Source organism: Tachypleus tridentatus, chromosome 2, assembly GCF_004210375.1.
Source record: "Tachypleus tridentatus isolate NWPU-2018 chromosome 2, ASM421037v1, whole genome shotgun sequence".
NCBI lineage: Eukaryota > Metazoa > Arthropoda > Merostomata > Xiphosura > Limulidae > Tachypleus > Tachypleus tridentatus.
This window is the reverse complement of record NC_134826.1, coordinates 138,630,185-138,654,758: the sequence shown is the minus strand read 5'-3', so window position 1 is coordinate 138,654,758 and position 24,574 is coordinate 138,630,185. Positions and strand designations below refer to the sequence as shown.

General features: G+C 35.6%; 2 protein-coding genes across 4 annotated transcripts in view; both read left to right on the top strand.

Annotated features, from left to right (window-relative positions):
• Window positions 1-15,070, top strand: part of LOC143245615 (A disintegrin and metalloproteinase with thrombospondin motifs adt-1-like) — a 38,668-nt gene extending 23,598 nt beyond the window's left edge. Inside the window, exons 11-16 of the mRNA XM_076491970.1 lie at window positions 862-1,018; window positions 4,070-4,165; window positions 7,344-7,498; window positions 9,751-9,814; window positions 11,335-11,446; window positions 14,605-15,070. Coding sequence (XP_076348085.1) covers window positions 862-1,018; window positions 4,070-4,165; window positions 7,344-7,498; window positions 9,751-9,814; window positions 11,335-11,446; window positions 14,605-14,978 — 958 coding nt within the window. The 3' untranslated portion in view covers window positions 14,979-15,070. The remainder of the gene's footprint in view (window positions 1-861; window positions 1,019-4,069; window positions 4,166-7,343; window positions 7,499-9,750; window positions 9,815-11,334; window positions 11,447-14,604) is intronic.
• Window positions 15,071-21,654: 6,584 nt separating this feature from the next.
• Window positions 21,655-24,574, top strand: part of LOC143245222 (ras and EF-hand domain-containing protein-like) — a 71,677-nt gene continuing 68,757 nt past the window's right edge. Inside the window, exon 1 of one of the 3 annotated variants that reach the window (XM_076491335.1) lies at window positions 21,655-22,073. The gene's annotated coding sequence lies outside the window, so the exon portion shown is untranslated. Of the gene's footprint in view, window positions 22,074-22,799; window positions 22,914-24,574 lie in introns of those variants that run through there. The other 2 variants (XM_076491337.1, XM_076491336.1) reach the window with 2 other exon arrangements.

Here is a 24,574-nt window from a genome sequence, read left to right as displayed (position 1 = left end):
AGTCCTTCAGGGCTGTGTTTTAAGCGTCACACTTTTCAGTATAAAGATTAATACCATCCCTTTTACTGTTGCATTTTAAACATGTTCTGTCCCAAGGTTTGTACATAACGTTAGACAGTGTTATTGGTGATGGTGACACTGTCCACCTTGGTAAAGTTTTTAGTTTTTTAAAGACCATTAATCTTTTTAATGCTATTTAAGTTTTTCAACTTACACATTAAACCTTTTTTAATGTTGTTCCCTTTTAAGTATCAAAGTCCATCTAGTTTTATTTGAAATTAGAAAATGGCCGTAACGTTAAATAACTTGAAACCAGGACTGGAAAGGTCAACTTCAGGTGAGTCACACTACTGTTTGAGCTACACATTAGTCATCCTGGCGAGTTGTTATTAATATTTTGCTACAAGTCTTTTAAAACTTTTTTACTTTACTTTTTGAAAATGGCCATAACGTCAAGTAACTCAGAACCAGGACTAAAAAGACCAACTTCAGGTGACTGATGGTGGTTTTGTACTTACCTGTTAGTCTTCCTGGTGAGTTATGATAATTACAATTATGCTACAGAAAGTCCTTTACAACTTGTATTGCTGTAGTTTTCTCTTACTGCTGAAGACAAGATGTAAACATTGGTTTTATGCTATTTATGTTTGTTTTTTAAACTTTGTTTTGTTTTACCTGAATTTACTTTTATGAATTTTACTAACTTTACTTTAACTTTAACTTTTTACCGGATGTTTGGCACAGATAGGCCTAGCTGCTTTGTGCCATGAAACACTAAATCAATCAATCAGTATTTTAAAACGTAAAGTCTAAACTCTGGAACTTGGTACATTATTTTAAAGTAAGAACTTGTTTCTGTAGATTACCGTGCTTAAACGAAGGAGAAACTAAAATGGCTAAGACCCTTGACCATTCTAAGTACGAGTTAGCACCTGGCCAGGTGTGGGATGCTTACGAGCAGTGTAAACTATTGTTAAAGAACAATGACGCCACTCTGTATAATACTACCGTTCTACAGGTAGGAAAGATTCTATACCACTCTGTATAATACTACCGTTCTACAGGTAAGAAAGATTTTATACCACTCTGTATAATACTACCGTTCTACAGGTAAGAAAGATTCTATACCACTCTGTATAATACTACCGTTCTACAGGTAAGAAAGATTCTATACCACTCTGTATAATACCACCGTTCTACAGGTAAAAAGATTCTATACCACTCTGTATAATACTACCGTTCTACAGGTAAGAAAGATTCTATACCACTCTGTATAATACTACCGTTCTACAGGTAAGAAAGATTCTATACCACTCTGTATAATACTACCGTTCTACAGGTAAGAAAGATTCTATACCACTCTGTATAATACTACCGTTCTACAGGTAAGAAAGATTCTATACCACTCTGTATAATACTACCGTTCTACAGGTAAGAAAGATTCTATACCACTCTGTATAATACTACCGTTCTACAGGTAAGAAAGATTTTATACCACTCTGTATAATACTACCGTTCTGCAGGTAAGAAAGATTCTATACCACTCTGTATAATACTACCGTTCTACAGGTAAGAAAGATTCTATACCACTCTGTATAATACTACCGTTCTACAGGTAAGAAAGATTCTATACCACTCTGTATAATACTACCGTTCTACAGGTAAGAAAGATTCTATACCACTCTGTATAATACTACCGTTCTACAGGTAAGAAAGATTTTATACCACTCTGTATAATACTACCGTTCTGCAGGTAAGAAAGATTCTATACCACTCTGTATAATACTACCGTTCTACAGGTAAGAAAGATTCTATACCACTCTGTATAATACTACCGTTCTACAGGTAAGAAAGATTCTATACCACTCTGTATAATACTACCGTTCTACAGGTAAGAAAGAATCTATACTACTCTGTATAATACTACCGTTCTACAGGTAAGAAAGATTTTATACCACTCTGTATAATACTACCGTTCTACAGGTAAGAAAGATTTTAAAAAAGATATTTTATAATATGAGAACTAGTATGTCGTTAACACCGCAATCTGTATCTACTTCCTTAAGGGTTTTAAAGAAAGAACTAGTATATTGTTAACACTGCAATCTGTATCTACTTCCTTAAGGGTTTTAAAGAAAAAACTAGTATATTGTTAACATTGCAATCTGTATCTACTTCCTTAAGGGTTTTAAAGAAAGAACTAGTATATTGTTAACACTGCAATCCGTATCTACTTCCTTAAGGGTTTTAAAGAAAGAACTAGTATATTGTTAACACTGCAATCTGTATCTACTTCTTAATGGTTTTAAAGAAAGAACTAGTATATTGTTAACACTGCAATCTGTATCTACTTCCTTAAGGGTTTTAAAGAAAGAACTAGTATATTGTTAACACTGCAATCTGTATCTACTTTCTTACGGGTTTTAAAGAAAGAACTAGTATATTGTTAACACTGCAATCTGTATCTACTTCCTTAAGGGTTTTAAAGAAAGAACTAGTATATTGTTAACACTGCAATCTGTATCTACTTCCTTAAGGGTTTTAAAGAAAGAACTAGTATATTGTTAACACTGCAATCTGTATCTACTTCCTTAAGGATTTTAAAGAAAGAACTAGTATATTGTTAACACTGCAATCTGTATCTACTTCCTTAAGGGTTTTAAAGAAAAAACTAGTATATTGTTAACACTGCAATCTGTATCTACTTCCTTAAGGGTTTTAAAGAAAGAACTAGTATATTGTTAACACTGCAATCCGTATCTACTTCCTTAAGGGTTTTAAAGAAAGAACTAGTATATTGTTAACACTGCAATCTGTATCTACTTCCTTAAGGGTTTTAAAGAAAGAACTAGTATATTGTTAACACTGCAATCTGTATCTACTTCCTTAAGGGTTTTAAAGAAAGAACTAGTATATTGTTAACACTGCAATCTGTATCTACTTCCTTACGGGTTTTAAAGAAAGAACTAGTATATTGTTAACACTGCAATCTGTATCTACTTCCTTAAGGGTTTTAAAGAAAGAACTAGTATATTGTTAACACTGCAATCTGTATCTACTTCCTTAAGGGTTTTAAAGAAAGAACTAGTATATTGTTAACACTGCAATCTGTATCTACTTCCTTAAGGGTTTTAAAGAAAGAACTAGTATATTGTTAACACTGCAATCTGTATCTACTTCCTTAAGGGTTTTAAAGAAAAAACTAGTATATTGTTAACACTGCAATCTGTATCTACTTCCTTAAGGGTTTTAAAGAAAAAACTAGTATATTGTTAACACTGCAATCTGTATCTACTTCCTTAAGGGTTTTAAAGAAAGAACTATTATATTGTTAACACTGCAATCTGTATCTACTTCCTTAAGGGTTTTAAAGAAAGAACTAGTATATTGTTAACACTGCAATCTGTATCTACTTCCTTAAGGGTTTTAAAGAAAGAACTAGTATATTGTTAACACTGCAATCTGTATCTACTTCCTTAAGGGTTTTAAAGAAAGAACTAGTATATTGTTAACACTGCAATCTGTATCTACTTCCTTAAGGGTTTTAAAGAAAGAACTAGTATATTGTTAACACTGCAATCTGTATCTACTTGCTTAAGGGTTTTCAAGAACTATAAGTGTGTTTAACAATAGTATTACAACAACACTGCGTTCATGACATCCACTGCTGACGACGCGTTTGACTCAAGTTAGAGCTGATTTGGGACACAACAAACACTGTTTATATCAGGCATTTGTCATGACATTAATTGTTATGGCGTGAACACTTTTTCCTAGCAGGTTTCAGATCTCTTTAGGAGCTACATAACAAGAGCAGGCTCGAAATATTTTAAGAATATCGGAAAGAAAACAACATTCTCCTAAAATGTCAAAGAGCATCCAACATTTGTAATTTATTTCTCACAATGTATCTACAATTGTAAATATAAATTAGGCGTTTAAAAAAAATCATTCAGTCTCTTACTTTACTATTATTTAGCTAGTTTTGTGTGTATGGAAGTATATAAAAATACCCATAATAATCTATGCGTTATTTAGTTTCACGTCAATATATTATTTGAACTTACAGTTGGTGTGTGAGAAGGTTATTTGTAAGATACCAACAAGGGAAGGCTACTATTCTTCAGGGCCAGCATTAGAAGGAACATACTGTGGCTCCAAAAATGTAAGAAACTCACTAATTTATTGTCTTAAAGATAAGACGAAACTAGTCTGATAATTAACTTTGTTCTCCGTAATTCTAACGGTCATGTTTCTATCAACACTTATTTGCTCACGCTTGTGTTATATAATTTAACTAAATAGGTGCATTAAGTCGTACAGCGACTCTGGCAAGAAGTATTTAGTTCAATGCACAGACTTGCAAATTTAAACTTCATAAAAGTGGTTTTGGTTTTGATAACAGATTTTACATTATTCAGCTACGCACATTCCGAAAATATTGTTTTTCTTTTATATATCACTTAAGGATTTTCTTTACAAATCGGGAAAGAAAATCTCTCACTTGGATCAAATTATTATTTCATTTACTACAAGGAACATTTTTATTATTATGTTTGTTAACAAAATACAAACAAACTGATGAAAAGGGAAAAACGTTGATGACAATCAAACATGACTCCTCATTTATCCTGATTTTTATTTTTGTGTGAAATCTACGTCTTTTAGTCTTAAAACCGAGTGTTGTGGCCTTTCTTTTATGTATTGTGTTATGATGGTTTGTGAAACATCTATACGTAACAGAGAAAAATTGGATATCATTTTCGTATTCAACGTACAGGAACTGCGAGACAATAAAACCCTCATTGGCCTGTGTTACAGTTGCTTATGAGCGACATCTGGCGGAAAGATTATTTATTTATGACCAATTTTCTAACGTTATTTTTTTTCCATTTATTTATTAGTATCCATCACCACCCGCATTTTAGAGCTTGTTTGTTTCTCTTGCATCGATGTGAGGTTTACTTGTTGTTAAGCGTAAAGCTACAATATGGGCTATCTGTACTCTTCCCACCACGGTTTGTGTCGCTGGCTGTGAAACAAATTAATAACCTTCAGTTAGAGTATTGTAATTACAGGGCGCTTGAAAGTCAGTAATGCCCTTAACCACAAAAGATTTGCTATGAATTTTGTGCAAAGCCACATGAGGGATATCTGTGCTAGCCATCCCTAATTTAGCAGTGTAAGACTACAAAAAAAGGAAGCTAGTCATCACCGCCCACCGCCAACTCTTGGGCTACTCTTTTACCATCGAAAAGTGGGATTGATCGTAACGTTATAACGCCCCCACGGCTGAAAGAGCAAGCATGTTTGGTGCAATGGGAATTCGAACTCGCGACCCTGAGATAACGAGTCGAACGCCTTAACCCACCTGGCCATGCCGGGGCCCCTTCGGTATACTCTAAACGTAGAGCAGGGGCGTGATAATATATCAAATAACTTATGAATTATATCGTAAGTTTACGCAATAAAACAACAAAATAAATTATTTAGTTATTTTTTATTACATTAATGTTGTATATTATTTTTTTTATCTATTAAGTAAATTGTTGAGTGTGAGTCTAGACACACTACCAACAGAAAATGCTTTAAATAATAAAACAATATAATAGTTCTTGATGTTTCCATGGAGCAAAATGCAAGTAATTTAGGCTATATCATTTTACCATTGAGTTTCAACACCTCGCATTTGTTGAAAAAATTAACCGATAGATAGGCACAAATTCGGAATGTTTTTGGTTGTTGTTGTTAAGTGCAGAGCTACTAAATGTGCTATCTGTGTTCTGCTCACCACGGGTGTCGTAAACTGAAATTAAACCTGCAAAGTTACCGTTAAGACACTAGGGGGAGTCAGGTGGATGCTCTACGGTGGAAGATAAGACACTAGAGGGAGTGAGGTGAATGCTCTATGGTGGAAGATTTCTCTTCTTTTTTTTTTTATAAATACTCACTCATTAACATCCATCTTGTCTATACACGTGAACTTATTAGACTGTTATACACAAACCAATGTGTTTATTAGACTGTTATACACAAACCAATGTGTTTATTAGACTGTTATACACAAACCAGTGTGTTTATTAGACTGTTATACACAAATCAATGTGTTTATTAGACTGTTATACACAAACCAATGTGTTTATTAGACTGTTATACACAAACCAATGTGTTTATTAGACTGTTATACACAAACCAAAGTGTTTATTAGACTGTTATACACAAATCAATGTATTTATTAGACTGTTATACACAAACCAATGTGTTTATTAGACTGTTATACACAAACCAATGTGTTTATTAGACTGTTATACACAAACCAATGTATTTATTAGAATTTTATACACAAACCAATGTGTTTATCAGACTGTTATACACAAACCAATATACGTGTAATGAATTCAATTGTTCACAAATTCAGGTCTTAAAACAACAACAACAACTATATAACAACATCAGTTGTATGCAAAATAAGTTTAGTGTCTATCGTTAATGTTTCTCAACAGAATAACTCTATGTAACACAAATTTTGTTCCTGGATAGTATGTGTTATTTCTTAATTGCTAATGTTGTAAAAGTACAGAAAATGGCCATTATTACTTTTAAACTTTGCAATTGTGACCTGGATAATGAAATTTAGAAATTAATATATTTTCTGTGTAAAAACGGGCAAATTTGTATATTTTCATTTACATAAGGTCTGAATAAAACAACATATGAATGAAGGTTTACATGTATTTATACTAAAGTTACACAAAAATGTTTAGAAGTGAATAGTTTTTCGAGATTTGCGACTGTAATGTAAATCACTTTCACGTATCAGCCCCCAAATAAAGTCTCCCATCATGTTTTCGTTTTACGCTCTTAGGTCACAAAAGCAAAGTTTGAAGAGAAAAATAGGTCTTTTCCATTTACTTTAGGCATAAGCAATTGTGAAATAACACATTCTGTCCAGAGACAAGAAAAAGTAAAAAATTTGTTGCATAGTGTAATTAAACCACTAGGTGACTCATTGAAATATTCCCCATAACTTGTGAGATAATGGAAAAACAACAATAAAGTCCAGGACCGAACGCAAATAATCCACTGTGTAGTTTTACAATGAGGAAAAACAAACTTTCAAACATTGAAGTGCATGATAGTTGAAAATATCTGGGTAAAAATATAAACTGTTTAAAGCAAGGTAACCTAATTAGTTATAGACAAGTTTTCGAATTATCAATGTAGGCTTAAGATTAAACAAAAATCTTGGAAAATTGTTCGTTCTATTTGATTAATGATTAAAAATAAAAACTGTTTAATGTAAGTGTATCAATAAGTCATCTTCAAACCTTTCTTTTTGTTAGTGGTGTGTAAAGGGAAATTGCGAACCCTGGGGTAGCAAAAATTTGGAGGTGGTAAAGGGCGGCTGGACAGAATGGAAGCTTGGTGACTGTACTTCTGGCTGTATTAAAAATTCTAAAGGTGTAATTACAGGTACAAGAACGTGCACAAATCCCAGGTAAGCAATTTTCGAAAACTGGTATTATTTAAACAGGTATATAAAGATGCAACAACCTGTTCTTATACCAGGTAACTATTTGACTAAAAGTATTGCTGTTTACTGATACTCAGGAACCTGCACTAGTCCTGGGTGATCAGTTTATTGAAAGTGGCACTCTGGTACAGCGGATTTACGACACTAAAATCAGCTGTTCGCTTCCCCTCGAGGGTTTGTTTGTTTGTGTGTTTTGAATTTCGCGCAAAGCTACTCGAGGGCTATCTGCGCTAGTCGTCCCTAATTTAGCAGTGTAAGACTAGAGAGAAGGCAGGTAGTGATCACCACCCACCGCCAACTCTTGGGCTACTCTTTTACCAACGAATAGTGGGATTGACCGTTACATTATAACGCCCCCACGGCTGAAAGGGCGAGCATGTTTGGTGCGACCGGGATTCGAACCGCGACCCTCGTATTACGAGTGGAACGCCTTAACGCGCTTGGCCATGCCGCCCCCCCTCCTTGAGGGACTCAGCAGACAGCCCGATGTAGATTTACTGCAAGTAAAACACAAACAAGCTATTTCAAGATACAAGAACTTCCACTAATTCTTGGTAATCAGTTTATCAAAAGTGGTACTTTTAAATACACAGTTAAAGAACAATAATCTTCACCGATCACAGGTGACCCGTTCACTAAAATTATTAATTTTAGAGATACAAGAATCTTCAATAATGCCAGGTAATCGAGTTACCCAAAATACTTTTATATGTCGCTTGTCGCACATTCACGAGTAACATATTTGAAGTATTTTTAATTACATTTAAATTAATTAATGAATATATATTGAATTAATTAATAAGTGATTGTTTGTTTGTTTGTTTTGGAATTTCGCACAAAGCTACTCGAGGGCGATCTGTGCTAGCTGTCCCTAATTTAGTAGTGTAAGACTAGAGGGAAGGTAAGACTAGTCATCACCACCCACCGCCAACTCTTGGGCTACTCTTTTACCAACGAATAGTGGGATTGACCGTCACATTATACACCCCCACGGCTGGGAGGGCAAGCATGTTTAGCGCGACGCGGGCGCGAACCCGCGACCCTCGGATTACGAGTCGCACGCCTAACGCGCTTGGCCATGCCGGGCCATTAATAAATGAATTAAAACACTTTGAAATTAAGTAATGAAATGTAACTCGTTAGACTAATCGATTATTCTTGTTTGTTTAAAATTTCGTGCAAAGCTACACCAGGGGTATCTAAAGCAGCCGTCCATACTTTTCCTGTGATAAAGTAAAGGGAAGGCAACTAATCAACACCACCCACCGCCAGCTCTTGGACCATTCTTTTACCAACGAATAGTGGGATTGGTTGCCATGTTATAAAATTCCTACGACTGAAAGGGGAAATACGTTCAGTGTAACCAATGACCCAAAGGTTGCAAATAGAGTGCCCTAACCAACTGACTAGTTTTAGAAAATACGTATCTAAGTTTGTTCTTTAAATTTTAATCACAGAAGAAAAAACTAGATTATTTTTATCATCATCAAGAAACCCACTAAACGATTTTTTTTTGTCTAACTAATGAATTCTATAAATTATACGTATCACCGAATTTTTACCTAATAATAAACACACCCTTATTAAAAACAACAGGAGAGGCCATTGATTTTCGAGTTTCATTACCGAGTTAAAGCGAACTGAATCAAATTTCTCGTATCCAAAAGTCTTAAGCTCGAACAACTATTTGCTGCTGAAAACACTCTGCACTTTCTGCTATTAATGTGTTATAAGTGTAAGAGTTAATACCGATATTCGATTAAGAGTAGCCTTATAGACAGAAGGTGCTGCTGAGTGGACCCCACTAGAGTGGGACCCCACTAGAGTGACCTGGTTTTCCACTTGATAAGGGGGGGGGCAAATTTTAAGCAGAAGGCAATATTATAAAAAGCTCTACGGATTATCTGTCGCCTCTACCCCCAGATTACACTCTTGATTTCTTATACAACTTCACATAACATTATTCAGAAGTTATCAGTTATTATATGCACAAACTTACTTACTTACAGGTTGGTTATTAGAGCCCAAAGCTACTTGATGGGCTATCTCTGTTCTCCCCACTACGGGATATCGAAACTAGATTTTTAGTCCATCTTACATGGGATTTATTCATATAAGTCAGTTATAAAACGAAGTCCAGTGAAAACTATATATGTGTATGTGTGTACTGTTCAGTGAATAAACATTATCTTTATTCGTTTTATGTTGTTTTTCAGGCCAAAAAATTCTGTGACGTGTGATGGTCCGACCTACAAAATTAGTCTTTGTGACGACAGTGCTGTAAGTACAATAATATATGTTTATTAGTAATATTGGACTTAACTGTTTATCCATTATTTGAGGCGAAATACAAGATCCAATTGCTTTCCCTCAGAACATAACCGGACCAGGCATGGCCAGGTGGTCAAGGCGCTCAACTCGTAATCTGAGAGTCGTGGGCTCAAATCCCCGTCGCACTTAACATGCTCGCCCCATCAGCCGTAGGGGCAATATAATGTGACGGTCAATCCCACTATTCGTTGGTAAAAGAGTAGCCCAAGAGTTGGCGGAGGGTGGTGATGACTAGCTGCCTTTTCTCTAGCCTTACACTGCTAAAAGGCTGAAAGGGCGAGCATATTTGGCGCGACAGGGATGCGAACCGGGAACCCTCAGATTACGAGTCGAACGCCTTAACCCATCTGGTCATACCGGACCATTCTGCGGTGCAGTAGGAGAAGAAGGTAGACAACTACCTGCAGTTGAAAAACTAAAACCGAATCAACTATCTCACGGTTGGGCCCGTGGGGGCGTTATAATGTGACGGTCAATCCCACTATTCGTCGATAAAAGAGTAGCCCAAGAGTTGGCGGTGGGTGGTGATGACTAGCAGCCTTCCCTCTAGTCTTACATTGCAAAATTAGGGACGGCTAGCACAGATGGCCCTCGAGTAGCTTTGTGCGAAATTCAAAAACAAACAAATCTCACAGTTCGTATCATTCTGTGTTCAGAGACTTGGACTTGGTAAGATAATCGATTTAGGCCTTTTTGTCTTTTACAGAATCACGAAATTAGGCCTATAGAAGTACTTCATACTCAAGCCGCTGAAAAGAAAAACACTCAAGGAGAATTAAACTATTCTAAATCTAAACGCTCAATGATCTACTGGAGAGAACCTTTACTCAAAATTGCGTTCAGCTTTCTATACGTTTAGCAATGAGTTGGCATTTTAAAATTTTGTCTTATATTGGACCTGGTAGTAAGATTTTCTTTATTTTTACAGTGACACATAGAGAAACAGCACTGTTTAAAAGAGTCTTACTACTCACGTCCTTAACGTTCTTGGGCCCGCCATGGCCAGGTGAGTTAAGGCGTTCGACTCGTAGTCCGAAGGTTGCGGGTTCGAATTCCTGTCACACCAAACATGCTCGCCCCTTTCAGCCGTGGGGGCGTTATAATGTGACGGTCAATTCCACTATTCGTCGATAAAAGAGTATTCCAAGAGTTAGCGGTGGATGGTGATTACTAGCTGCCTTCCCTCTAGTCTTACACTGCTAAATTAGGGACAGCTCTTATGTAGCGTCGCGCGAAATTAAAAAAACAAACAAATAAACAAATTCACTTCTTGCTTTAACCTGAAATATTTCGTTTGTTGAAAGTTTGTATTATTTTTCAAAGAGAAAAACTAATAGAATTTCTTATTAATTGTAAACTTGACACTTTGGGTGCTCAGTCCGAAATGTTTTTATTATTTCTCAAACAAATAGACACTAAATATCTTCACCAATCCACATTATTTTGTACCATTTTTTCTTTTTTTACAGATATGTTCCAAACGTGAAGATCCTATTGATTATGCAAAAAATATGTGCACGAAGCTCCAAAAATACATCAGCGACCTCTCTGGTGAAGGGGTGCAAGTGAAGCATTCGGCGTGTAAGTTTTTATGTATCACAGTATTTGTTGAAATGTGTTTTAAGTGCCATCTTATAGTGTCTGAAACACTGCTTTTTAACTGTCAAAACTTTAATTCATAACGAACGGGCACGGTATGGCCAGGTGGGTTGAGGCGTGTGAATCGTAAGCTGGGGTAGCCTTTTCAGCCGTGGTGGCGTTATAATGTTACGGTCAATCCCACTGTTCGTTGGTAAAAGAGTAGCCCAAGAATTGGTGGTGGGTGGTGATGACTAGCTGCCTTCTCTCTAGTGTTACACAGCTAAATTAGGGACGGCTAGCACATTTTCCCTATTAAAGGCTAAAAGGTTTTTTTTAATTTTTAGTTTCCCTTTTTTTATTTTAATCTTTCAAAGTTCTACTCAAATAAGTGGTTGAGTCTAACAACGCAAAATGCATATTTTTTTCTTTATGTTTATTGGCCTTAAGATTTTGGCCAGCAGTGTGTATAATAAAAACGGCTTGATATGGGTATTAAAAACACAAAACAAGTAACAACGTTTTCACATCCATTATCAGGTTAGAAACGAGATTTGAAAAAAAGGATTTTGTTTTATTTCTAATGAATTTATAGCACCAGTTTAAACAATTAAATATTCATTCATTCAGATAAAACTTGAAAAGATATCTATCATCCTTTTATTAAATTATCATAATACAGCTAGGCCTATCCTTACTGTTGTTTCAGCGTTAAACTAATTCCACCGCAAGAGTTCGACCCCTCGAGTTTGAAATTCTAAGTCTGTGAGCTTAACGTCGAGGTTACATCCAACCCTTGTAATACCATGAACCTGTTCAGTGCCGTAGACGAGATAACTCATCCAAGCCGATCGGTAACACAGTGCCACGGACTAGTTAATTTGTTCTCAGTAATACCTAACTTCAACGCTAGATGTCAGCACCATACACGCATTTGACTTACTTACAAATTGTTTCACTTTCGATCCAAAATGGCGTCACGAAAAAGTTACAAAATGAAGAAGCATTAGAGTTGTATTGTAGCAGCTGAAATACTTGGCAATCAACAGGTTAAGTCTTATGACATTTATCATCTAAAGTGAGAATCGTAAAGAACTGTAGGTTGCGTTGTAAAATGAAATACCCTAACATTAGCGAAAGCGCTAATAAATTCTCTCTGACTTGCAATTCCTACTGAAAAAATAGCTACTTTATACGAATTTAATTTTTTTTTACTTTTCTTATGAAGGTTTAGAATTCTACATAAAGATATTAACAAAACATCTGAATAAATAAATATTATTACTGGCAGATCTCGAACGAATTGGCCTCTTCACAAAACAATTACTTATACCAACCTTATAATCGAGTTTCTAGTGACAACTAGAAAAAAAACCGACATTTGTATATTTCGAACCAATTCTGTTAGTTATGTTTCACACTTTTTCTTGTTAAAATAAACTAACGATAGCCAATAAAAGCACGTCTATTAATGTTGTTCCTGCCTTGTTTTCAATTTAATGATGTTTGTCTTAGACTTGGTTTTTAAATGTTTGGGACAACGATTCTTTATTATCGACTTCGCTCTTCGACAGTGAAACCTTTCCAAAAATGCTGTGAAACTGATGAACTTTTGACACAATAATGAAACAAGAAGTGTGGTTACAGCTGTATAATTCATACGTTAATAGTGACGTTTCGAGAGCCGGTGACTTCATTAAGAAATGGCAGTATTTAAATATGTAATTCTTACATATAGTTTGTTTTTCATTTAAACTGGGAATGAGGCTATATAATCTTCCAAAGTCTGCCCTTCGTGGTAAAGTACTCATTTAACAATGAGTTTGAAATAAGATATTTTGAAATTCCAGATCTTATCTCTTAGTAATACAATTGTACAAAAATCATAAAGGAAAGAGCTAGAAAAGAGATAGGGATATTTTCGGGATAAAAGTGGGTCACTTATTTTACTTTGTTTTAATTCGCTGAACCTGAAAACTTAGGGCCACCAAAGTTTTCTATTTTCGTAATGTTTCAAATTTTCGTGTTTTTCTTAGTCCCATATAAGTTAGCAATTCAGTAGTTTACTAAGTCTATATTAAATCAACATTAATGGTTAGTAATATTTCGCCAACTATCTTTACAACCATCCAAATGTACGGTTTTCATTAATACTTCGCGATGTAAAATAGTCCTCTACTGGTACAGCGGTGAGTCTAAGGATGTACAACTCTAAAATCAGGTGTTCAATTCCCTTCGGTGGACTCAGACGATAACCTGATGTGGCTTCGCTATGGGTAAATACAAACAACAAAGAATTTTCAACGCTAAAATCAGGTGTTCGATTCCCCTCGATACACACAGCAGATAACCTAACGTGATGTTGCTATAAAAAAACAGACACAAATACACTCGCCATGTAAAAAAAAATATATTAATTTATGATAAATTACGAATTCAAGCTTCAAATACCAAACAATTAAAAGATTATAGCAAAGAACACTTACCGGTATTTGCTGTTTTGCGATGAAAGACTGCAAATATTGTGTTTGAAAATCCACGATTTATAAGGTTCTTAAAATTATGTAAGGAAAACAGTCTTCAAGTATTGGTTCGCCATTTTGAAAGAGAAACTAAAAATCGAGATATTCCAGTTAAGTACACCCACACTCGTTATAACTTTTAACACTGAATTCATTTCTCCCTTGTAATTCCTAATTATTTCAAGGCGTGTGTTAATAAATCAAATGTGCTAGTTATCGAGTCTCTTCGGAAACTGTCTACAAGTAACATCGACTACCAGTATGTACGTGTGTGTTTCTTATACCAAAACCACATCCGCCTATCTGCTGAGTCCACCGAGGGGAATCGAACGCCTGATTTTAGGCGTTGTGAATCCGTAGACTTACCGGTGTACTAGCGGCGTGCTCGTGACTACTAAAACGTGTGTAATACACCAACGTTTTAACTATAAAACCTTCTGAAAACTGTCCACAAATAATTTTGTGACTACAGTAAAGACCATGAAATAAATGTGCAAACCATCAAGTTTATTCCAAACTGGCTACAATGAGTTAGAAATGTTATTTTTTTGCAGAATTCAGATTTTATTCAGTGAGATAATAATGAAGACAAAACTGTCAATAATAAGTTGTTGACACAACTGTTTGTTTTATTTTCAGCTACTGATGCTTGTTCTTTGTTCTGTAAGTTAAAGTCCACTGGATCCTGGTATAATCCCTCCTACGAGCTTAATGACGTGGTGGGCGCCGACACAAAGTTTCCTGATGGAACGTGGTGCCATAAAGAAAACGATATTGATTACTTCTGCCAGAAAGGGAAGTGCTTGCCGGCAGAAAAAAATACCCGTTCGTTATCAGAGAGACAGACAGCCAATAATAATCCGAAACCTGGTAACGCTCTGCCCAATGAAAAGGAAGTTATCGAAGAGCTCCGAAAAGGCGGCAATCCATCAATTCTCGATACTGACGACAGCGACATCTGGAAAGATGATAATGATGAGGTCACTATACCCGTTGACGATAATTCCGTATAAAAGTCATGTTCTGTCTTGTAAAATAATGTGAACTTCTATTACTAAAACGTTTTATTGAATATTCAAATAAACGATTTACGTTACTCGAAGAATTGTCAAACTTTATCCCTTTCTTCAAATGACGTCAGATACCATTATAAAGAAAAGAGTTTTAACATTTAACACAATTGTTACTAAACTACCTACAAGGAAGGCGGTGACAGTAGATAACATTGTACGTACAAAGACAAAACTAATACCAATAACTTCCAATAGGAGCAAGCCATATACTTAAATCGAAACTAAAAACCGAGTTTACCATCTGTATAGTCAATTAAATATAATTTTCTTACATTTCTACTCATAAGGATTAGAGTGCATTGTTTCATCAACTGGCCGTAATCCTAAGAATACCTCATGGCTACCTAGAAAAACTTGGGTTAATTCTAAATACAAATTCTAATCAAACTGTGCCACCAATCGTAAACTCATTCTTCCTACACTTAAGATTTGTTTTGGTTTGTTTTGGAATTTCGCACAAAGCTACTCGAGGGCTATCTGTGCTAGCCGTCCCTAATTTAGCAGTGTAAGACTAGAGGGAAGGCAGCTAGTCATCACCACCCATCGCCAACTCTTGGGCTACTCTTTTACCAACGAATAGTGGGATTTACCGTCACATTACAACGCCCCCACGGCTGGGAGGGCGAGCATGTTTTGCGCGACTCGGGCGCGAACCCGCGACCCTCAGATTACGAAGCGCACGCCTTAACGCGCTAGGCCATGCCAGGCCTTCCTACACTTAGGAACCACCCATTCAACTCACAAGTGACAGGCGTATTGTCGAACACCTTTCACATGAGTAGCACAGGTCAGACACGTGGTCCTCAAGCTTCTTATAAACGAGACATAACCCAGTTCATAACAGCACACTACTATTGTGTGATACTCAAGTTAGTACGTACAAATGTTGTAGGAACAGATGCAACACTTACCTTTGCATTGATAATAGAACGTGAGATCGAAGTCAGTTTAATCTGTAATTAGTAATTTCACTTGTACATCTGAAGGTTTACTTTATTGTGCTATTTCTGATACATCTGTGACACAAATCTACACAAGAGAAACCAAAATCCCAATTAACGAATCATAATCGAAAACGATTTTTTTTTAAGTTAAATGAGTCCGGCCCTGACATGGTTAGTGCGCTCGATTCATAATCTGAAGGTCGCGAGTTCAAATCTCCGTGACATCAAACATACTTGCTCTTTCACCCGTGGAAGCGTTATTAAATAACGGTCATTCCCACTATTCGTTGGTGAAAGAGTAGCCCAAGAGTTGGCGGTGGGTGGTGATGACTAGCTGCCTTCCCTCTAGTCTTACACTAATAAATTAGGTTTTCGAAACACAAAAGCAAACAAATACATAAGTCATTTTGGTATTAACGAACGTTTAAACCTTTTCCAAATAAAAAAAACACACAAAAACTCCATTTATTGCTTTACAATTGTGTAAGTTACCCATTTTAATGTTTTTTTAAAACGTTCCCTCATAAACTGTTTTTATATCTTTAACCTCTGTTATTTTCCTTCAAGTCACTATTCTAATCACCTTTGTCAGTTGTTAATAAGATGTTTAATTCTCGTGCTTAAATCTCGCGTTACACCACGTTCTCGTGTATTGTTTAGTTTCGGAACATCCTACATTACTTTATGGTTAACCGACGAGCTTATTCTGGCTTGAAGAAGAGGGTTTTTTCGAAACGTCACTAAGGATATGAAAAAAGAAATTGAAGCTGTTAAATTTCATTATTTTTCTTCCCTCATCATGACAGACAACAAAATTGAATACTCATGGGACACTGAATATAAAAGTTTAATCATGAACACAAAAACAACTATATGTATTCGTTTGTGTGTTTGTTTTTAGAATTTCGCGAAAAGCTACACGAGGGCTATCTGTGCTAGCCGTCCCTAATTTAGCAGTGTAAGACTAGAGGGAAGGCAGCTAGTCATCACCACCCACTGCCAACTCTTAAGCTACTCTTTTACCAACGAATAGTGGGATTGACCGTCACATTATACGCCCCCACGGCTGGGAGGGCGAGCATGTTTAGCGCGACAGAGATGCGAACCCGACACCCTCAGATTACGAGTGGCACGCCTTAACACGCTTGGCCATGCCGGGCATATATTAGTTTAATAGCTAAACATCCATATGATAAATAAATACATTATATCATTTAGCCATACATATAATAGTAACTTCCGTTTCCTTAACCTGTTGACTGCCATGTATTTCAGCTGCCAAGGCAGCTCCTATGCGGTTTTTTTAAGCAACATTAAGTAATTTTTAAAACAAAGGAAATAAGCAACAAATACTATTTGTTTTCTGAGATTGTCAAATGCGTGTATAGTGCTGACATCTAGCGTCACAATTAGGTATTATCGAGAACGAATTATCATGTCCGTGGCACTGTGTTACCGATCGGCTTGGACGAGCTATCTCGTTTACGGCACTGAACAGGTTAAAAAAACAACAAAGATAATACATGAATATTTCTCCTAATACAGGAGTTGAAAAATATATGACATTATTATTTGAAAGAGAAAGTGCGTCGTACAGGAGTTTAACGTGCGGTTTTCTGGAAGTCGTTATTTCACCTGTAAGGCCCACGTATTTTAAACTTTATGATAAAATAATTATCCAAATTCACTGAACTAGGGTCTGATGAAGAGGGCGCTCCACTCGCACGCAATCTGTGGGTCTAGGACACAACATCCATCAGCAAATATGCTTGCTCTTTCGGCCTTGGATGCGTCATAATGTTACAATTAACTTCACTATTCGTTGGTAAAAGAGTAGCCCAAGAGTAGGCGGTGGGTGGTGATGACTAGCTGCCTTTCCTCTAGTCTTACACTGTTAAATTAGGGACGGCTAGCGCATATAGCCCTCGTGTAGCTTTACGCGAAATTCGAACCACACCAAACCTCCTATGTATACCTAATTTAAATAACTGTTAATAAAAAGTTACATTGCACTTAAAATATTGAACATTTCAATAAACACAACACCGGTAATAAAAAAAATCAAATCGAACGTTTTAAACTGTCTGCAAGAAACACAACAAACTGCTGCTCTTTTTAAACACCTCAACAAAATCAGTAATCAGCATTTACTTGTTTTTTGTTATCAACACGTGTTGTACCTGACGTCCACCTATTAGTATGAGTGCATGGGGCGACTTTTTGAAGCACGCGATAACGTAATTTCTTCGCAAATTATTATTCTGAGTGAATCAATTTCACGGCCTGGCATGGCCAAGCGCGTAAGGCGTGCGACTCGCAATCCGAGGGTTGCGGTTTTGCGCCCGCGTCGCGCCAAACATGTTCACCCTTTTAGCCGTGGGGGCGTTATAATGTGACGGTCAATCCCACTATTCGTTGGTAAAAGAGTAGCCCAAGAGTTGGCGGTGGGTGGTGATGACTAGCTGCCTTCCCTCTAGTCTTACACTGCTAAATTAGGGACAGCTAGCACAGACAGCCCTCGAGTAGCTTTGTGCGAAATTCCAAAACAAACAAACAAAACAAATCAAATTCATTGTCCATTCTACTTACGAGCTGTGTTAAACTTTAATGACTAACTTGCTATCTTGTACATACTGCATACTTTCTGTACACACACCTGAATTGGCGTTGCAGGAATAAAAACCGTTTATTTGAGTGTATATTAACATTATTTCTTCGAAAGGGAGCTAAAGGCCGCCTCGAGGGTCCACCTGTTTTAATCCGACGTCACATAAGAGACATTTAACATTACAGTTTATACTGTTGTGACGTCAGTGAAACGTGCGCATGCCATGAATCACGGAAAAACTATGCACTCTCCAGATTACAACGCAGCATGGCATATGAACTTGAAAAGAAGAAATGAAAATATTTATTACCTTCAATTTCGGTTCTATACATTCTTTTAAACTGAACATTTTCGGAGACCCCGCGGAAGTACATTTAATACATATGTCATCCATGTGTGATGATGTACCAAACATACATTGTAAGTCAACAAGTTTTTCATGTGATTTGGTTAAATTTGTATCGTGCTATTTACTGAGTTTTACTACTTCGAGAACACACACACCATCTTGAAATAAAATATTAGATTATTCGCTAATGAAATGAAGTAGACTTTAGTTAATAAATTAATCAATAACTGGAAGTTGTTGAAGTTCTTTGGCGAGTTGATGTGTAAGTTTATGCTATTAATACGAATCACATGAAATGTCGTCAGAGCAGTAGATCCCAAGATTTCCCAGCACAAGACTCCCCTTATAAAAATCTTCATCCTGAGTGTAATCCCCCTCAATGAATCTATGGATATCGAATTCATTAACAATACTGTATATTTGAGGTATTTATAATAACGTCTCTGAAACGTTTCTACGGGTTCCCAGGGGTCTTCGGATCCTTGTTTGGAAACCCCTTACTTTAGAGAACTTCATTGATTTGACTGTTCCCTAGCATAGTTCACAGCGGTATGACGTCATTTAAAGTTCATGGGGGTTTAATATTTAAGAAGGGATTTCCGGTACTAATAGCCTGTAAAGGAAATTGTGTCGAGTTGACAAAGCAAATATTTTCTCCACTGACGTATCTCAGTGCTATGTAATCACCAGACTAATAGCTTTCACAAATCAACAAGTCATAATGGGATACAATAGGTCTGCAACAACAACATGGAACTTTCTAAGCAAACTCATCACTAAACCTAATAATACCTATTGTTTTACAATGTTTGTATGGGCTTTTCGTAATCTTATTGTTGCGTTGCTGTTTACTTATTAAGACACTTTTAATATAACAATGATATTCTGTTGGTGTTTGTTATTTTAGGGCTGCCTAAGCCTATTAGGTTACATTATTACAACAACCTTGGTTTAATACGGCACGCTATGTATTTAAACCCATCACGTGTGAAAAGAAAGTTCGACTAAAAGAGGATTGAGCATGCGTCTTAAAGGTATGAAATCAAAATTGGTATCTGCACTTATACATTGATAACAATTATACATCAAATATTATTTAATTAGTTGAGCCACGTGTTTTGTGCTCATCTCGGGGCATGATGATTGGTAAAACAAAACACGTGGCTCAACTAATTAAATAATATTTGTTGTAAAATTCTTATTAATGGTTAATGCACCCGACATGTAATCTGAGGGTCGCGGGTTAGAATCCCCATCACATCAAACATGCTCGTCCTTTCAGCCGTTGGGGCGTTATAATGTTACAGTTAATCCCAATATTCGTTGGTTAAAATAAGAGTTCAAAAGTTGGCGGTGGGTGGTGATGACTAGCTCCCTTCCCTCTAGTCTTACACTGCTAAATTAGGGACGGCTAGCGTAGATATCCCTCGAGTAGCTTTGCGCGAAATTAAAAACAAACAAACAATCATTAATGTGTCCTGCAACAGGTTTTTGTGGCTTCGAGACACATTACTGTGTGTCTTGATACATATATATCTGTGATACGCCATCTTTTATCCCATTTATTAGTGATATATGTTCGTAGTGGCTTATACATTGATGATATATCAACCTTCGTAAATTGAAGTAATAATAATACATATAAACATTCCAAATTAAACACTGAAATCTGGTTGAAATAGTGGAAAGACCAATAGGCCTTAAAATTGTTATCAAAAACATGTGTGTATTTTTTTCTTGCAGCAAAGCCACATCGGGCAATCTGCTAACTCCACCGAGAGGAATCGAACTCCTGATTTTAACGTTGTAAAGCCGTAGGCTTAGCGCTGTACCAGCGGGGGACTAAAAACATGTTCACTGCACAAACTTCGTTTTCGAAATTCCTCTTAATTTCAATTCCAAATAAGAACAAGAAATGAATACAAAATAGCATTTCAAATTCTGTTGCCTCACCCGCTAGTACAGCAATTTGTCTACGGATTTGCAGCACTGAAATCAGAGGTTCGATTCCCCTCGGTGGTCTCAGCAGATAGCCCAAAGTGGCTTTGCTACAAGAAATCACACACACACACACACACACACAGATTTTGTTTTCCTCTAACAAGTCAGTGCCTTGTAAGCTATTCGTTTAATTCCAGAACTCATCACTTGGAAAACAATGGCAGAGATGATAATCTAAGAAACGGTGCTTACACATACTATACATTTTCACTTTTTAAGCACTTCTAGAGAAGCGTGGTCATAATAAGTTATGTTTATAATAAGACAATGGTATTGGTGTACTGCTATCTGTAACACTACGTTATTTTCAACCCCTTGAGGGTTTATTTCCAAGAAAAAAAACAAACGTACAATAGAATTGAAACTATAAGACAAAATAAGAAAAGGCTGTAAAAATTACAAAACTGTAAAGACGTAATCAGGTACAGGCGAAACCATGGTTGTAATAAATGATATATTTATGAAACATAAAGCTGTCTTGTTTTTCCACAATTCTGTAATTACTGATTTTCACAACGTACTGATGGTTTCAAGTTCCAATTCTGAAAAAAAAAAAAAAGTCGTACAGGTGTTTCAATACATACAGCTTGTGCGTACAAAAGCGACTACATATAAATATATGACGTACAAACAGAATGGTAAATTTGTACAGCTGCTTATTGGATTCATTTATGGATACTGTACAGCTGCAGCTCCAAATTTTCTTCACGACCTAAAAACGGTGTAGTTAAAAAGAATCCCCTCAACAGTTTAAGAAAACCTTTACTTACAATATTTTCTAGTAGTGTTACGTATGTATTCGAGCTTTCTCAGCTCGCATGTATAACTCGGTGTATGGAAAACATCAGTGTTTCCTTTTAATAAGAGCATTTGGTCATACATAAACAGAGTATTAAAGAATTAATCTTGATTAGAATTACTTTTATTTAGACAAATAAAACAAAAAAAAAATTCGTAAAGGTGTTTATCTACCTTATCCGCCTGATAAACCGACTATATCTATATTCAGAGATATTTTTGTGAAATCTGCTACCATTATCAAAGTGCAGAAGATATTATAACGAGCTGCAATGTTACGAGGACAAGTAACGTACAATCAACTCTAGGCCTATAGACATCTCAGAATTAATAAGGTAAGTACTTGCTCGACGTTAATGTCAATATTATCCTTAATAATCTCTTACATGATCAGTCGATATAGGATTTTTTTGTAATATGGGGTAAGTTGTTTTATCGTGTGCCTCACTAGTGGTTAATAACAAAGATAATATATCCTTAGGCGTAAGTTTCAAGATCAAAGACAAAATTCGCAGTTAGACTCTATAGAATGCCTTATTCAGCTGTTAAGAGTATTCAAAAAAGTTTTTACGCTAAGTTAACCGAAGAAATCTAAGAAGGAATTTTATATTAGGGTTGGAACAGAAGTCTGACGCAATGATAATCCCGTCACTTGATAAACTTGTATTCGTGCTGTTATTTTATTTTATATTTTTACTTGGCATGTGTTTTAACGAAAGTAATAATTACATATTAGTTAGTTCGTCGGACTCAATAAGTAAGTCGTTCTTTAAGTCAGTTTATTTATTAAAATGTAACACTATAACAAAAATCCAATTTAATCACGTATTTATATATGAAATAAAACCTATTACTGATGCAAGTTCCAAATGTCCATTTTTTACAATCTGTTTATGGCGTTCTCTAGTTGTTTTACATTGACGTCAGTGTTGTTAGCGTACTGTTATCCTAATAACATCTTAATTAAATAAAACATATGAAGAAATACAGCAAGCCTGCGATAACGAACGCCTTATATTTGATATTTCAATGACACAATAACTTCGTGTTGTTTCGTAAGTCCATATTTCATTAATGTAAGAACTTTCGTCCCAACCCATCCACAGTGTCCCAGTGTTAAGTCTGAAGGCTAATAACACTAAGAACTGAGTTTTGATACCCGTGGCGGGGAGCAGGTCAGAAAACCAGTTTTATGCTTTGAGCTTAACAACAGATAAACTAAAGTTTTTTAAACTTTTTACGCATTTAGGTTTAGTTGGTTTTTTTATATTATAAATTATATTCCCATACAGATTTATGGCATAAGATAAAAGCATGTTCGTGCTTTAAAAGTTCCCGTCAATGTAGTTTTCATTTGTCAACTACTTTGGGCTATTTCGTCAATTAGCAATCAAACATATAATTAATGGGTATATCCTAACGTTAGTTTTTAACTTATGCAATAATATAATTGCATTAAAAACAATTAAGAGTCATTTGCATTTACTCACGTTATGTCCCCTGGTATATCATACATGTACTCACGTTATGTCCTCTGGTATATCATACATGTACTCACGTTATGTCCCCTGGTATATCATATATTTACCCACGTTATGTCCCCTGGTATATCATATATTTACCCACGTTATGTCCCATGGTATATCATACATTTACTTACGTTATGTTCCCTGGTATATCATATATTTACTCACGTTATGTCCCCTGGTATATCATACATTTACAACGCAAAAATTCGGGATTCAATTCCCCGACACGACAAATAATCCAATCTAGTTTTATACCAAACACAAACACTTACGTTGTTCATTACCTAGTATTAAATATCAGACTACAAGCCAATCACTTCTACCGCTGTTCTATCTGAATTATCAGATTATAAAACGATCATTAATAATTTTACTTTCATTTTATCCTGAATTATAGTATTGTAAAAAGACCCGTATTAACTTTGTAAAAATACCCGTATTAACTTTGTATCATTAGACTGGGAACAGTCATTTGTAGTGTCATGTTATTAAAGAGAAAGAGATAAATATGTTAAATAATATTTTACATTTTTCTGATTCAAAATAAATTAACAGACTGGGATTCTTGTACGATTTATTGTTCTGTTTCTTACTTAATTCATCAAACTATGATTTAGAACGAAACAAGTTTTTTTAAGTAAAACAACTAGTTTTAGATGGGCTCGTTTAATAAGTTATATATTTTTAAAACTCACAAATGTGGATCAGTATAATAACAAATTACCTCTGACTTACAGACAGATACTTGTAACATCGTTATAATAACAAATTACCTCTGACTTACAGACAGATACTTGTAACTTCGTTATAATAACAAATTACCTCTGACTTACAGACAGATACTTGTAACATCGTTATAATAACAAATTACCTCTGACTTACAGACAGATACTTGTAACATCGTTATAATAACAAATTACCTCTGACTTACAGACAGATACTTGTAACATCGTTATAATAACAAATTACCTCTGACTTACAGACAGATACTTGTAACATCGTTATAATAACAAATTACCTCTGACTTACAGACAGATACTTGTAACATCGTTATAATAACAAATTACCTCTGACTTACAGACAGATACTTGTAACATCGTTATAATAACAAATTACCTCTGACTTACAGACAGATACTTGTAACATCGTTATAATAACAAATTACCTCTGACTTACAGACAGATACTTGTAACATCGTTATAATAACAAATTACCTCTGACTTACAGACAGATACTTGTAACATCGTTATAATAACAAATTACCTCTGACTTACAGACAGATACTTGTAACATCGTTATAATAACAA